Source organism: Oncorhynchus mykiss, chromosome 10 (genome assembly GCF_013265735.2).
Source record: "Oncorhynchus mykiss isolate Arlee chromosome 10, USDA_OmykA_1.1, whole genome shotgun sequence".
NCBI lineage: Eukaryota > Metazoa > Chordata > Actinopteri > Salmoniformes > Salmonidae > Oncorhynchus > Oncorhynchus mykiss.
Genome location: NC_048574.1, coordinates 83,030,537 through 83,048,036, shown reverse-complemented (window position 1 = coordinate 83,048,036; position 17,500 = coordinate 83,030,537). Strand labels below are relative to the sequence as shown.

General features: G+C 41.2%; 1 protein-coding gene across 1 annotated transcript in view; it reads right to left on the bottom strand.

The window, feature by feature from the left end:
• Positions 1–17,500, bottom strand: part of LOC118966663 (cGMP-specific 3',5'-cyclic phosphodiesterase-like) — an 80,520-nt gene that overhangs the window by 54,659 nt on the left and 8,361 nt on the right. The window contains exons 8-13 of the mRNA XM_036989410.1: positions 17,282–17,419; positions 13,792–13,859; positions 6,843–6,994; positions 4,028–4,206; positions 2,970–3,020; positions 2,107–2,112 (exon numbers count right to left, since the gene is read on the bottom strand). Of these exons, the coding sequence (XP_036845305.1) occupies positions 2,107–2,112; positions 2,970–3,020; positions 4,028–4,206; positions 6,843–6,994; positions 13,792–13,859; positions 17,282–17,419 (594 nt within the window). The remainder of the gene's footprint in view (positions 1–2,106; positions 2,113–2,969; positions 3,021–4,027; positions 4,207–6,842; positions 6,995–13,791; positions 13,860–17,281; positions 17,420–17,500) is intronic.

Genomic DNA, 17,500 nt, shown 5'->3' with positions numbered 1-17,500 from the left:
ATGGGTGGATAGAGAGAGGGATGGGTGGATAGAGAGAGGGAGGGAGGGAGGGAGGGAGGGAGGGAGGGAGGGAGGGAGGGAGGGAGGGAGGGAGGGAGGGAGGGAGGGAGGGAGGGAGGGACAGATGGGGAAGGGGAGGAGGGGGAGAGGGGGAAGGGGGGGAGGAAGAGAGGGACAGGTGGTTATGGGGAAGGAGGGGGAGAGAGAGGGATAGAGGGGGAGGAAGAGAGGGACAGGTGGTTATGGGGGGAGGATAAGGAGAGAGAGGGATGGAGGGGGACCGTGAGAGAGGGATGGGGGGGGAAGGAGGGAGAGAGAGGTGGTTATGGGGGGGAGGATAAGGAGAGAGAGAGATGGGTGGATAGAGAGAGGGATGGGTGGATAGAGAGAGAGGGATGGGTGGATATAGAGAGAGGGATGGGTGGATATAGAGAGAGATGGGTGGATATAGAGAGAGATGGGTGGATATAGAGAGAGGGATGGGTGGATATAGAGAGAGATTTGTGGATAGAGAGGGATGGTTGGATATAGAGAGAGATGGGTGGATATAGAGAGAGATGGGTGGATATAGAGAGAGGGATGGGTGGATATAGAGAGAGATGGGTGGATATAGAGAGAGATGGGTGGATATAGAGAGGGATAGGTGGATATAGAGAGAGATGGGTGGATATAGAGAGAGTGATGGGTGGATATAGAGAGAGATTTGAGGATAGAGAGGGATGGGTGGATATAGAGAGAGATTTGTGGATATAGAGAGAGATGGGTGGATATAGAGAGAGGGATGGGTGGATATAGAGAGAGATGGGTGGATATAGAGAGAGATGGGTGGATATAGAGAGAGGGATGGGTGGATATAGAGAGAGGAATGGGTGGATATAGAGAGAGGGATAGGTGGATATAGATAGAGGGATGGGTGGATATAGAGGGATGGGTGGATATAGAGAGGGATGGGTGGATATAGAGAGAGATGGGTGGATATAGAGGGATGGGTGGATATAGAGAGGGATGGGTGGATATAGAGAGGGATGGGTGGATATAGAGAGAGATGGGTGGATATAGAGGGATGGGTGGATATAGAGAGGGATGGGTGGATATAGAGAGGGATGGGTGGATATAGAGAGGGATGGGTGGATATAGAGAGAGATGGGTGGATATAGAGAGAGATGGGTGGATATAGAGAGAGATGGGTGGATATAGAGAGGGATGGGTGGATATAGAGAGAGGGATGGGTGGATATAGAGAGGGATGGGTGGATATAGAGAGAGATGGGTGGATATAGAGAGGGATGGGTGGATATAGAGAGAGATGGGTGGATATAGAGAGAGAGATGGGTGGATATAGAGAGAGGGATGGGTGGATATAGAGAGGGATGGGTGGATATAGAGAGGGATGGGTGGATATAGAGAGAGATTGAGAAGGGCAGTATTTTCGCTATATTCATTTAGCGGCAGCTTCATCAGATCATCAGATTCTCATCAGATCGTCATAGAAACCTCCAGTGTAACTAGTCAGCTAGTAATCCTGGAAGTGGAGCCAACCTTAGCGATGAATGAAAACCAGTAATAAACCTAAGGGAACAATGGTGAGTTCTAGAACCATCACCAGTAATACACCTAAGAGCACAATGGTGAGTTCTAGAACCATCACCAGTAATACACCTAAGGGAACAATGGTGAGTTCTAGAACCATCACCAGTAATACACCTAAAAGCACAATGGTGAGTTCTAGAACCAGCACCAGTAATACACCTAAGGGAACAATGGTGAGTTCTAGAACGCCAGCAGCATACCACCCTGCATCCCACAGCTGGCTTGATCCTGAAGCTAAGCAGGGTTGGTCCTGGTCAGTTCCTGGATGGGAGACCAGATGCTGCTGGAAGTGGTGTTGGAGGGCCAGTAGGAAGCACTCTTTCCTCTGTTCTAAAAAAATATCCCAATGCCCCAGGGCAGTGATTGGGGACGTTGCCCTGTGTGGTGTGCCGTCTTTCAGATGGGACGTCCTGACTCTCTGAGGTCATTAAAGATCCCAGGGTAACTTATCGTAAGAGTAGGGGGTGTTAACCCCGGTGTCCTGGCTAAATTCCCAATCTGGCCCTCAAACCATCACGGTCACCTAATAATCCCCAGTTTACAATTGGCTCATTCATTCCCCTGTAACTCTTCCCCAGGTCGTTGCTGCAAATGATAATGTGTTCTCAGTCAACTTACCTGGTAAAATAACAGATAAATAAATACAATTAAAATTAAACCTTAGTGGTAAATGTAGTAATCGTTAGCTAAACATCTTTGATTGATTCATATAGAATTGGCTGGTGACGCCATTGATATCAAGAGATGAAATTAAAACGGTTCTCGACTTTCAGATTGTAAAGGAAGAAAGCGTAATTTAACGTTCATGCATTGTGGAGTATCCAGCCCCCGGACACACCAGGAAGACCCCCACCCCTGCTGAGAAACACTGAAAAGGGAAAGGAGAGATTGGCAGATTGAGGGAAGAAGAGAGAGAGATAGAAAGATAGTGGGGTGGAAAGAGAGAGAGAGCGATAGAAAGATAGTGGGGTGGAAAGAGAGAGAGAGATCTGTAGAAATAGGAATAGAGGGAGAGTTGTGAGGGAAGGATAGAGAGATGGTAGGATAGAGAGAGGGAAGGATAGAGAGATGGTAGGATAGAGAGAGGGAAGGATGGAGAGATGGAAGGATAGAGAGATGGTAGGATAGAGAGAGGGAAGGATAGAGAGAGGGAAGGATAGAGAGATGTGAGGAGAGAGGGAAGGATAGAGAGATGGAAGGATAGAGAGATGGTAGGATAGAGAGAGGGAAGGATAGAGAGAGGGAAGGATAGAGAGATGTGAGGAGAGAGGGTAGGATAGAGAGAGGGAAGGATAGAGAGAGGGAAGGATAGTGAGATGTGAGGAGAGAGGGAAGGATAGAGAGATGGTAGGTGTTGGTCTGTTGGTATCAGTGGTTCACCTGCAACGCTCGGATTTCCTCTTGAGCTGCAGTAAGGTGGTAGGACAGAACCTTAGGAGAGGACACACACACACGTCAACACATAGACTTAAAAAAACACACACACGTTAAGACAGCACACACACAAACACAAATATGTAAACACATGAAGGAATTGTAGAAAAACTGAGTTTAAATGTATTTTTTTTAAGTGTCAACGGAATTTCATAATTCCTATATGTGTTCATTAATTAAAATCACTCAGTCTATTTTATACGAATTTCTAAGATTCTTATTTGCATAAAATAGACATAATCAAAAATAGATAATAGTATTTATTCTCGGAGCGCGCTGCCATGTAACCACGAACAACAGTCTCACCATTATCTATCACTATTTAGCAGACAGTTCCAGATACGGAAACCCTGGAGAGGCTCTCGCTGTCTTATTTAATCGCCACAGAGTTATAGCTGAGTGGGTTCAAACATAGGTTAATGATCCTCTTTGCTTACTTCAAACCCACAACACATACCTCTCCAACTAAGTTAGAATGGTGTTTATTATGTTTTAATTACTCCTTGTTCATGCTACATAATCCCTTCCTTATGAACTAACATTATTAATCAGATATTGTAAAACAGAGTATAAGTTTAATTAGTTCTATTTAAATGTAGATATTGTTTAGTCATTATTCATACAATTCCTATCACTAAGGTGTATGTAAACTTCAGACTTCACCTCTATTTACAGTACCAGTCAAAAGTTTGGACACACCTACTCATTCCAGGGTTTTTATTTATTTTTACTATTTTCTACATTGTAGAATAATAGTGAAGACATCAACACTATGAAATAACACATATGGAATCATGTAGTAACCAAAAAAGTGTTAAACAAATAAAAACACATTTTAGATTCTTCAAAGTAGTGATGCCTTCACTATTATTCTGCAATGTAGAAAATAGTAAAAAATTAAGAAAACCCCTTGACAAGTACTATATATATATATATATATATATATATAATATATATTACATATATATATACACATATACACAGACTTCTGTCTCCTCCCCCACCTCTTGGGTAACGTCCTGGCTGGCTCGTTGGTACTCTATCCGTTGGACGGTCTGGACGGTCTGCAGGGCCAGGCCGCAGTACACCGCAAAGTCCTCTAGGAGGCACTCATCATAACGGTTAAACGCCCTGCCCGTCTCCGCCTCGCCAGGGCCCAGTTTGTTCTTCAGCTGGCAGACGGCTGAACAGACAACAACAACAACAGCAACAGACAACAACAACAACAACAGACAACAACAACAACAGAGGGATGGATGAAAAGTTGTTCATAACTTTATTTATTTATCTAATAACTTCAAACTTCATGACGATTCATGACTCAATCTTATCATGTATCGTCATGACGATGTCGTCTTGCCCAGGGCCTGTATTCATGAAGCGTCTCAGAGTGCTGACCTAAGATCAGTTTTGCTTTTTAGATCCCAATGAAGAAGACCACATAGACAGGTGGGGAGCTAATCCTAGATCAGCCCTGCTACTCTGAGATGCTATTGCGGATGTGTTTCTGTGGTGTGGAGATCAGTAGTGGTTAATTCATGGATAGGGGGCAGTATTCGGAAGTTTGGATGAACGAGGTGCCCAAAGTAAACTGCCTGTTACTTAGGCCCAGAAGCTAGTATACACATATAATTGTATTATTGGATAGAAAACACTCTGAAGTTTCTAAAACTGTTAAAATAATGTCTGTGAGTATAACAGAACTGATGTGGCAGGTGAAAACCCGAGGACAATCCAACCAGGAAATGACATTTCTTTGATGTGAGTCGTTTTCTATTTAAAGCCTATTGACTATATAAAGGGTTAGGCCCCAGATTGCAGTTCCTATGGCTTCCACTAGATGTCAACAGTCTTTAGACATGGTTCCAGGCTTGTTTTCTGAAGAAGAAAAAACAAGAATAAGAAGTTTTGGCAGGTGTCCGTTTTCACTGCCACTACTCCTTTTCGTGTGACGGTGTACGCGCCCCTCGTTCTTTTTCCTTTCTATTGAAAACGCTTTTGTCCAGTTGAAATATTATCGATTGTTTATATAATAATTGACACCCTGAGGATTAGTTATAAACATCGTTTGACATGTTTCGACTAACTTTACCGGTACTATTAGGATGAATTCGTCTGCATGTTTTGACCTCCTTGGAGCCAGTGTATTACTGAACAAAACGTGCCAACAAAACTGAGTTTTTGGGGATATAAAGAGGGACTTTATCGAACAAAACAACCATTTATTGTGTTGCTGGAACCCTTTGGAATGCCAACAGTTGAAGATCTTCAAAGGTAAGTGATTTATTCTATTGCTTTTTGTGACTTTCGTGGCTCTTCTGCTGGGTTGTAAAATGTTTGTATGCTTTTGTAAGCAGGGCGCTGTCCTCAGATAACCGCATGGTACGCTTTCGCCGTAAAGCCTTTTTGAAATCTGACACAGCGGCTGGATTATCAAGACGTTAATCTTTAAGCCGATGTATAACACTTGTATTTTTATGAATGTTTTATTATGACTATTTCTGTCATTTGAATTTGGCGCTCTGCAATTTCACCGGATGTTGTCAAGGTGGGTCGCTAGCGGAACGCCTATCCCAAATTAAGACGGTCTTATCTGTTGTTTGTAGATCAGTGATGGTTAGGACTGTCTATTTAACAACCCTGCTAAGCACCCTGGCTGACGCACTCTAATGCTGCTAATACTCAGTCAGCTAATAGAGGACTTCCTAGTAAATACAAGATGATCTACAGACAAGATTCTCTACAGACTTCCTAGTAAATACAAGATTCTCTACATACTTCCTAGTAAATACAAGATGATCTACAGACAAGATTCTCTACAGACTTCCTAGTAAATACAAGATTCTCTACAGATAAGATTCTCTACAGACTTCCTAGTAAATACAAGATTCTCTACAGCCAAGATTATCTACAGACTTCCTATTAAATACAAGATTCTCTGCAACCAAGATTCTCTCAACGAGGATTATCTACAGCCAAGATTCTCAACTGCCAAGATTCTCTGCAGACTTCCTAGTAAATACAATGCTTCCTAGTCATTCAATACTAGTCAGTCAATAAATCAGTAAATAAAGACTGAAGAGCCAGTAATACGCTGGTTTAAGACGCACTGATATCAATATCTCTGCCTTGACTATCAACAACGACTAACAGCGTGACTCTAACAACCACAGAAGAAAAAGACTCCCTATGACTAACAGCGTGCCTCTAACAACCACAGAAGAAGAAGACTCCCTACGACTAACAGCATGTCTCTAACAACCACAGAAGAAGAAGACTCCCTACGACTAACAGTGTGTCTCTAACAACCACAGAAGAAGAAGACTCCCTACGACTAACAGTATGTCTCTAACAACCACAGAAGAAGAAGACTCCCTACGACTAACAGTGTGTCTCTAACAACCACAGAAGAAGAAGACTCCCTACGACTAACAGTGTGTCTCTAACAACCACAGAAGAAGACTCCCTACGACAAACAGCATGTCTCTAACAACCATAGAAGAAGAAGACTCCCTACGACTAACAGCGTGCCTCTAACAACCACAGAAGAAGAAGACTCCCTACGACTAACAGCGTGCCTCTAACAACCACAGAAGAAGAAGACTCCCTACACCAACCAGAGACACCTGCCTCTTTACTGTTGTATGAGGTGTAGTTATAGAATTCATGTTGTTGTTGTCCATGGAATTATATAGTGAGGTTAATAAAGTCATATAAACATAGTTAGATAAATAAAGTGAGTTTTATCCGGTCATTGTCCTGTAAAGACAGTGCTGCATATAAAGTAGAGAAGATACATTCAGAGAAAGAGGGACGCACCAATGATTTTTCCTGTCTTCCCGTTTCTGATCGGGCAGCAGACCAGACTACCCGTGGGGGGGTCCTGATCGGCGCCGGACACGTTCATTGTCTCCTTGGAGACCAACACCTGCAGGGCGTGGGTCAGGTCTATGTTCGAGAGGGTGCAGTCTCTATGGAAACACAGAAATATAGTGATGGAACAGTCTCTATGGAAACACAGAAATATAGTGATGGAACAGTCTCTATGGAAACACAGAAATATAGTGATGGAACAGTCTCTATGGAAACACAGAAAGATAGTGATGGAACAGTCTCTATGGAAACACAGAAATATAGTGATGCTACAGTCTCTATGGAAACACAGAAATATAGTGATGCTACAGTCTCTATGGAAACACAGAAATATAGTGATGGAACAGTCTCTATGGAAACACAGAAATATAGTGATGCTACAGTCTCTATGGAAACACAGAAATATAGTGATGCAACAGTCTCTATGGAAACACAGAAATATAGTGATGGAACAGTCTCTATGGAAACACAGAAATATAGTGATGGAACAGTCTCTATGGAAACACAGAAATATAGTGATGGAACAGTCTCTATGGAAACACAGAAATATAGTGATGGAACAGTCTCTATGGAAACACAGAAATATAGTGATGGAACAGTCTCTATGGAAACACAGAAATATAGTGATGGAACAGTCTCTATGGAAACACAGAAATATAGTGATGGAACAGTCTCTATGGAAACACAGACATATAGTGATGGAACAGTCTCTATGGAAACACAGAAATATAGTGATGGAACAGTCTCTATGGAAACACAGAAATATAGTGATGCTACAGTCTCTATTGAAACACAGAAATATAGTGATGCTACAGTCTCTATGGAAACACAGAAATATAGTGATGCTACAGTCTCTATGGAAACACAGAAATATAGTGATGCTACAGTCTCTATGGAAACACAGAAATATAGTGATGCTACAGTCTCTATGGAAACAGGAGAAAAATATAGTGATGCTACAGTCTCTATGGAAACACAGAAATATAGTGATGCTACAGTCTCTATGGAAACACAGAAATATAGTGATGCTACAGTCTCTATGGAAACAGAAATATAGTGATGCTACAGTCTCTATGGAAACACAGAAATATAGTGATGCTACAGTCTCTATGGAAACACAGAAATATAGTGATGCTACAGTCTCTATGGAAACACAGAAATATAGTCATGCTACAGTCTCTATGGAAACAGGAGAAATATAGTGATGCTACAGTCTCTATGGAAACACAGAAATATAGTGATGCTACAGTCTCTATGGAAACACAGAAATATAGTGATGCTACAGTCTCTATGGAAACACAGAAATATAGTGATGCTACAGTCTCTATGGAAACACAGAAATATAGTGATGCTACAGTCTCTATGGAAACACAGAAATATAGTGATGCTACAGTCTCTATGGAAACACAGAAATATAGTGATGCTACAGTCTCTATGGAAACACAGAAATATAGTGATGCTACAGTCTCTATGGAAACAGGAGAAATATAGTGATGCTACAGTCTCTATGGAAACACAGAAATATAGTGATGCTACAGTCTCTATGGAAACACAGAAATATAGTGATGCTACAGTCTATATGGAAACACAGAAATATAGTGATGCTACAGTCTCTATGGAAACACAGAAATATAGTGATGCTACAGTCTCTATGGAAACACAGAAATATAGTGATGCTACAGTCTCTATGGAAACACAGAAATATAGTGATGCTACAGTCTCTATGGAAACACAGAAATATAGTGATGCTACAGTCTCTATGGAAACACAGAAATATAGTGATGCTACAGTCTCTATGGAAACACAGAAATATAGTGATGCAACAGTCTCTATGGAAACACAGAAATATAGTGATGCTACAGTCTCTATGGAAACACAGAAATATAGTGATGGAACAGTCTCTATGGAAACACAGAAATATAGTGATGCTACAGTCTCTATGGAAACACAGAAATATAGTGATGCTACAGTCTCTATGGAAACACAGAAATATAGTGATGCTACAGTCTCTATGGAAACACAGAAATATAGTGATGCTACAGTCTCTATGGAAACACAGAAATATAGTGATGCAACAGTCTCTATGGAAACACAGAAATATAGTGATGCTACAGTCTCTATGGAAACACAGAAATATAGTGATGCTACAGTCTCTATGGAAACACAGAAATATAGTGATGCTACAGTCTCTATGGAAACACAGAAATATAGTGATGCTACAGTCTCTATGGAAACAGGAGAAATATAGTGATGCTACAGTCTCTATGGAAACACAGAAATATAGTGATGCTACAGTCTTTATGGAAACACAGAAATATAGTGATGCTACAGTCTCTATGGAAACACAGAAATATAGTGATGCTACAGTCTCTATGGAAACACAGAAATATAGTGATGCTACAGTCTCTATGGAAACACAGAAATATAGTGATGCTACAGTCTCTATGGAAACAGGAGAAATATAGTGATGCTACAGTCTCTATGGAAACACAGAAATATAGTGATGCTACAGTCTCTATGGAAACACAGAAATATAGTGATGCTACAGTCTATATGGAAACACAGAAATATAGTGATGCTACAGTCTCTATGGAAACACAGAAATATAGTGATGCTACAGTCTCTATGGAAACACAGAAATATAGTGATGCTACAGTCTCTATGGAAACACAGAAATATAGTGATGCTACAGTCTCTATGGAAACACAGAAATATAGTGATGCTACAGTCTCTATGGAAACACAGAAATATAGTGATGCTACAGTCTCTATGGAAACACAGAAATATAGTGATGCAACAGTCTCTATGGAAACACAGAAATATAGTGATGCTACAGTCTCTATGGAAACACAGAAATATAGTGATGCTACAGTCTCTATGGAAACACAGAAATATAGTGATGCTACAGTCTCTATGGAAACACAGAAATATAGTGATGCTACAGTCTCTATGGAAACAGGAGAAATATAGTGATGCTACAGTCTCTATGGAAACACATAAATATAGTGATGCTACAGTCTCTATGGAAACACAGAAATATAGTGATGCTACAGTCTCTATGGAAACACAGAACTATAGTGATGCTACAGTCTCTATGGAAACACAGAAATATAGTGATGCTACAGTCTCTATGGAAACACAGAAATATAGTGATGCTACAGTCTCTATGGAAACACAGAAATATAGTGATGCTACAGTCTCTATGGAAACACAGAAATATAGTGATGGAACAGTCTCTATGGAAACACATAAATATAGTGATGCTACAGTCTCTATGGAAACACAGAAATATAGTGATGCTACAGTCTCTATGGAAACACAGAAATATAGTGATGCTACAGTCTCTATGGAAACACAGAAATATAGTGATGCTACAGTCTCTATGGAAACAGGAGAAATATAGTGATGCTACAGTCTCTATGGAAACACAGAAATATAGTGATGCTACAGTCTCTATGGAAACACAGAAATATAGTGATGCTACAGTCTATATGGAAACACAGAAATATAGTGATGCTACAGTCTCTATGGAAACACAGAAATATAGTGATGCTACAGTCTCTATGGAAACACAGAAATATAGTGATGCTACAGTCTCTATGGAAACACAGAAATATAGTGATGCTACAGTCTCTGTGGAAACACAGAAATATAGTGATGCTACAGTCTCTATGGAAACACAGAAATATAGTGATGCTACAGTCTCTATGGAAACACAGAAATATAGTGATGCAACAGTCTCTATGGAAACACAGAAATATAGTGATGCTACAGTCTCTATGGAAACACAGAAATATAGTGATGCTACAGTCTCTATGGAAACACAGAAATATAGTGATGCTACAGTCTCTATGGAAACACTGAAATATAGTGATGCTACAGTCTCTATGGAAACACAGAAATATAGTGATGCAACAGTCTCTATGGAAACACAGAAATATAGTGATGCTACAGTCTCTATGGAAACACAGAAATATAGTGATGCTACAGTCTCTATGGAAACACAGAAATATAGTGATGCTACAGTCCCTATGGAAACACAGAAATATAGTGATGCTACAGTCTCTATGGAAACAGGAGAAATATAGTGATGCTACAGTCTCTATGGAAACACATAAATATAGTGATGCTACAGTCTCTATGGAAACACAGAAATATAGTGATGCTACAGTCTCTATGGAAACACAGAAATATAGTGATGCTACAGTCTCTATGGAAACACAGAAATATAGTGATGCTACAGTCTCTATGGAAACACAGAAATATAGTGATGCTACAGTCTCTATGGAAACACAGAAATATAGTGATGCTACAGTCTCTATGGAAACACAGAAATATAGTGATGGAACAGTCTCTATAAAAACACATAAATATAGTGATGCTACAGTCTCTATGGAAACACAGAAATATAGTGATGCTACAGTCTCTATGGAAACACAGAAATATAGTGATGGAACAGTCTCTATGGAAACACAGAAATATAGTGATGCTACAGTCTCTATGGAAACACAGAAATATAGTGATGCTACAGTCTCTATGGAAACACAGAAATATAGTGATGCAACAGTCTCTATGGAAACACAGAAATATAGTGATGGAACAGTCTCTATGGAAACACAGAAATATAGTGATGCTACAGTCTCTATGGAAACACAGAAATATAGTGATGCAACAGTCTCTATGGAAACACAGAAATATAGTGATGGAACAGTCTCTATGGAAACACAGAAATATAGTGATGCTACAGTCTCTATGGAAACACAGAAATATAGTGATGCTACAGTCTCTATGGAAACACAGAAATATAGTGATGGAACAGTCTCTATGGAAACACAGAAATATAGTGATGCTACAGTCTCTATGGAAACACAGAAATATAGTGATGCTACAGTCTCTATGGAAACACAGAAATATAGTGATGCTACAGTCTCTATGGAAACACAGAAATATAGTGATGCTACAGTCTCTATGGAAACACAGAAATATAGTGATGCTACAGTCTCTATAGAAACACAGAAATATAGTGATGCTACAGTCTCTATGGAAACACAGAAATATAGTGATGCTACAGTCTCTATGGAAGCACAGAAATATAGTGATGCTACAGTCTCTATGGAAACACAGAAATATAGTGATGCTACAGTCTCTATAGAAACACAGAAATATAGTGATGCTACAGTCTCTATGGAAACACAGAAATATAGTGAAGAGACACATATAGGTATATAGAGAGGTGCACTGCTCAAAAAAATAAAGGGAACACTAAAATAACACATCCTAGATCTGAATGAATGAAATATTCTTATTCAATACTTTTTTCTGTACATAGTTGAATGTGCTGACAACAAAATCACACAAAAATTATCAATGGAAATCAAATGTATCAATCCATGGAGGTCTGGATTTGGAGTCACACTCAAAATTAAAGTGGAAAACCACACTACAGGCTGATCCAACTTTGATGTAATGTCCTTAAAACAAGTCAAAATGAGGCTCAGTAGTGTGTGTGGCCTCCACGTGCCTGTATGACCTCCCTACAACGCCTGGGCATGCTCCTGATGAGGTGGCGGATGGTCTCCTGAGGGATCTCCTCCCAGACCTGGACTAAAGCATCCGCCAACTCCTGGACAGTCTGTGGTACAACGTGGCGTTGGTGGATGGAGCGAGACATGATGTCCCAGATGTGCTCAATTGGATTCAGGTCTGGGGAACGGGCGGGTCTGTCCATAGCATCAATGCCTTCCTCTTGCAGGAACTGCTGACACACTCCAGCCACATGAGGTCTAGCATTGTCTTCCATTAGGAGGAACCCAGAGCCAACCGCACCAGCATATGGTCTCACAAGGGGTCTGAGGATCTCATCTCGGTACCTTATGGCAGTCAGGCTACCTCTGGCGAGCACATGGAGGGCTATGCGGCCCCCCAAAGAAATGCCACCCCACACCATGACTGACCCACCGCCAAATCGGTCATGCTGGAGGATGTTGTAGGCAGCAGAACGTTCTCCACGGCGTCTCCAGACTCTGTCATGTCTGTCACATGTGCTCAGTGTGAACCTGCTTTCATCTGTGAAGAGCACAGGGCGCCAGTGGCGAATTTGCCAATCTTGGTGTTCTCTGGCAAATGCCAAACGTCCTGCACGGTGTTGGGCTGTAAGCACAACCCCCACCTGTGGACGTTGGGCCCTCATACCACCCTCATGGAGTCTGTTTCTGACCGTTTGAGCAGACACATGCACAATTGTGGCCTGCTGGAGGTCATTTTGCAGGGCTCTGGCAGTGCTCCTCCTGCTCCTCCTTGCACAAAGGCGGAGGTAGCGGTCCTGCTGCTGGGTTGTTGCCCTCCTACGGCCTCCTCCACGTCTCCTGATGTACTGGCCTGTCTCCTGGTAGCGCCTCCATGCTCTGGACACTACGCTGACAGACACAGCAAACCTTCTTGCCACAGCTCGCATTGATGTGCCATCCTGGATGAGCTGCACTACCTGAGCCACTTGTGTGGGTTGTAGACTCTGTCTCATGCTACCACTAGAGTGAAAGCACCGCCAGCATTCAAAAGTGACCAAAACATCAGCCAGGAAGCATAGGAACTGAGAAGTGGTCTGTGGTCACCACCTGCAGAACCACTCCTTTATTGGGGGTGTCTTGCTAATTGCCTATAATTTCCACCTGTTGTCTATTCCATTTGCACAACAGCATGTGAAATGTATTGTCAATCAGTGTTGCTTCCTAAGTGGACAGTTTGATTTCACAGAAGTGTGATTGACTTGCAGTTACATTGTGTTGTTTAAGTGTTCCCTTTATTTTTTTGAGCAGTGTACATACAGCCTGAAACAAAACACGGCCGTTGATGTAATGACACAACAGTGATAGGAGAGGAAAAGCCTTTCTAGAACCTTTGAAAGATCTGGAACTCTGACCCTTGTTCTTCTCCCTCCATATGGACCAGCCCAGAGAAGGAGTTCTAGAACACAACGGAACAGTAGAACACGTCAACAAGGTTCTACGTTTATACAGTTCAGAAACTTCCATAGACCATTAGTAACAACACACAGGCGTGGGAATGGAGGAAAGTCACTCTGGGAACCCACTAAGGGAAAATCCTTGTATTAAAATGATAAAATTATAGAATAATTACACTGGTTCCACCCCCAGGTTCCCCTCCATTTCCAGCAATGTCCTGAAAACACAACACTAGCCTGGTAAATCCAGAATTAACGCTACGTTCAATATTTTTTTTAACTGCTTATCAGTCTGGCCTCCAGCCGATAAACGGGGTTTGGAATGAGACAGAAAATGTCTGGTCCAATCAGCGTTCGCCCAGAAACAATGGGAGTGTTTATGACCAAAACCAGACCAATAAGCGATGTAAAGAAAAAGCAGAGATCATGCTGGACCCACCCAGCTAAAACAATACTGCAGTCAACTAAGAAGAAACAATACTGCAGTCAACTAAGAAGAAACAATACTGCAGTCAACTAAGAAGAAACAATACTGCAGTCAACCAAGAAGAAACAATACTGCAGTCAACTAAGAAGAAACAATACTGCAGTCAACTAAAAAGAAACAATACTGCAGTCAACTAAGAAGAAACAATACTGCAGTCAACTAAGACGAAACAATACTGCAGTCAACTAAGAAGAAACAATACTGCAGTCAACTAAGAAGAAACAATACTGCAGTCAACTAAGACGAAACAATACTGCAGTCAACTAAGAAGAAACAATACTGCAGTCAACTAAGAAGAAACAATACTGCAGTCAACTAAGGAGAAACAATACTGCAGTCAACTAAGAAGAAACAATACTGCAGTCAACTAAGACGAAACAATACTGCAGTCAACTAAGAAGAAACAATACTGCAGTCAACTAAGAAGAAACAATAGTGCAGTCAACTAAGAAGAAACAATAGTGCAGTCAACTAAGAAGAAACAATACTGCAGCCAACTAAGAAGAAACAATACTGCAGTCAACTAAGAAGAAACAATACTGCAGTCAACTAAGAAGAAACAATACTGCAGTCAACTAAGAAGAAGCAATACTGCAGTCAACTAAGAAGAAACAATACTGCAGTCAACTAAGAAGAAACAATACTGCAGTCAACTAAGAAGAAACAATACTGCAGTCAACTAAGAAGAAACAATACTGCAGTCAACTAAGAAGAAACAATACTGCAGTCAACTAAGAAGAAACAATACTGCAGTCAACTAAGAAGAAACAATACTGCAGTCAACTAAGAAGAAACAATACTGCAGTCAACTAAGAAGAAACAATACTGCAGTCAATTAAGAAGAAACAATACTGCAATCAACTATGAAGAAACAATACTGCAGTCAACTAAGAAGAAACAATACTGCAGTCAACTAAGAAGAAACAATACTGCAGTCAACTAAGGAGAAACAATACTGCAGTCAACTAAGAAGAAACAATACTGCAGTCAACTAAGAAGAAACAATACTGCAGTCAACTAAGAAGAAACAATACTGCAGTCAACTAAGAAGAAACAATACTGCAGTCAACTAAGAAGAAACCATACTGCAGTCAACTAAGAAGAAACAATACTGCAGTCAACTAAGAAGAAACAATACTGCAGTCAACTAAGAAGAAACAATACTGCAGTCAACTAAGAAGAAACAATACTGCAGTCAACTAAGAAGAAACAATACTGCAGTCAACTAAGAAGAAACAAACGTTATGTTTTGTATTTTATAATCCAGGAAGTTATTTGTGTTTTATAAACCAGAAAGTTATGTCTCGTGTTTTATAAACCAGGAAGTTATGTCTCGTGTTTTATAAACCAGGAAGTTATGTCTCGTGTTTTATAAACCAGGAAGTTATGTCTCGTGTTTTATAAACCAGGAAGTTATGTCTCGTGTTTTATAAACCAGGAAGTTATGTCTCGTGTTTTATAAACCAGGAAGTTATTTGTGTTTTATAAACCAGGAAGTTATTTGTGTTTTATAAACCAGGAAGTTATTTGTGTTTTATAAACCAGGAAGTTATTTGTGTTTTATAAACCAGGAAGTTATTTGTGTTTTATAAACCAGGAAGTTATTTGTGTTTTATAAACCAGGAAGTTATTTGTGTTTTATAAACCAGAGTAACTGAAAGCTTCAGAGAGATAAAACAAGGCAGGTCATTTGTGATGATATTTTTAAAAGAAGCACGACTTATTTAACACTGTTGCTTCTCACCGACACGTTTACACTTTCATCCTCCTGGTATAGTTGGGAAAGTTTAGACTAAAAAACAACAGCAGAAAAGCTTCTCACCGACACGTTTAGACTTTCATCCTCCTGGTATAGTTGGGAAAGTTTAGACTAAAAAACAACAGCACAAAACTGAGATCAAAATCAAACCTTATACTTCTATACATCATATGTCCCACAAGTTATTATATTGATATAAACCTATCTGATCCTTATTTCAGACCTACATGGTAGGGGTTGGGAGCTAGTCTTTAGGGGGTAGGAGCTAGTAGTCAGGGGTTAGGAGATAGTGGTTAGGGGTTAGGGGCTAGTGTTTAGGGATTAGGAGCTGGTGTTTAAGGGTTAGGAGCTGGTGTTTAGGGGTTAGGAGCTAGTGTTTAGGGGTTAGGAGCTAGTGGCTAGGGGTTAGGAGCTAGTGGTTAGGGGTTAGGAGCTAGTGGTTAGGGGTTAGGAGCTAGTGTTTAGGGTTTAGGAGCTAGTGTTTAGGGGTTAGGAGCAAGTGGCTAAGGGTTAGGAGCTAGTGGTTAGGGGTTAGGAGCTAGTGTTTAGGGGCTAGGAGCTAGTGTTTAGGGGCTAGGAGCTAGTGTTTAGGAGCTAGTGATTAGGGGCTAGGAGCTAGTGGTTATGAACAAGGGGTTAGGGTTTAGGGGTTAGAAGCTAATGGTTAAGGGTTAGGAGTTGTGTTTAGGCATTAGGAGCTAGTGTTCAGGGGCTAGGGGAATAGGCTTAGGGTTAGGAGCTAGGGGTTAGGTGCTAGGGGCATAGGGCTAGGGGTGAGGAGCTAAGGGTTAGAGGCTAGGGGCTAGGTGTTAGGTGCTAGGGAAATAGGGGCTAGGGTCATAGGGCAAGGGGTTAGGAGCTAGGGGTTAGGGGTTTTGAGCTAGGGATTGGGAGCTAGGGGTTAGGAGCTAGGGATTAGGTGCTAGGGATTAGGAGCTAGAGGTTAGGTGATAGGGTTTAAGAGCTAGGGGTTAGGAGCTAGGGGTTAGGAGCTAGAGGTTAGGTGATAGGGTTTAAGAGCTAGGGGTTAGGAGCTAGGAGTTAGAAGCTAGGGGCTAGGAGCTAGGGGCTAGGAGCTAGGGGTTAGGGGACAGCAGAGTTCTCTTAGAATAGAAACAGTACTGTAATAGGGACTGTCTATCATAAAGAACAGGATATGACATCATAGTGGTAGTGACCTTGGGTCTGTCCCTGGCGATGAAAATGGTACAGTACTGAGCCCGTGCGAAAGGCAGGATGGTGGCAGCCATCTTGCCCAGGAGATTCTCCATCGACTTCTGTTCCTCTGACAGCAGCCTGGCCAGGGTCAACAACACCTGAGAGAGAGAGAGAAAGAGACACACACACACACACACACACACACGTGAAGAGATATAACACGATGGTCGACTGATGAT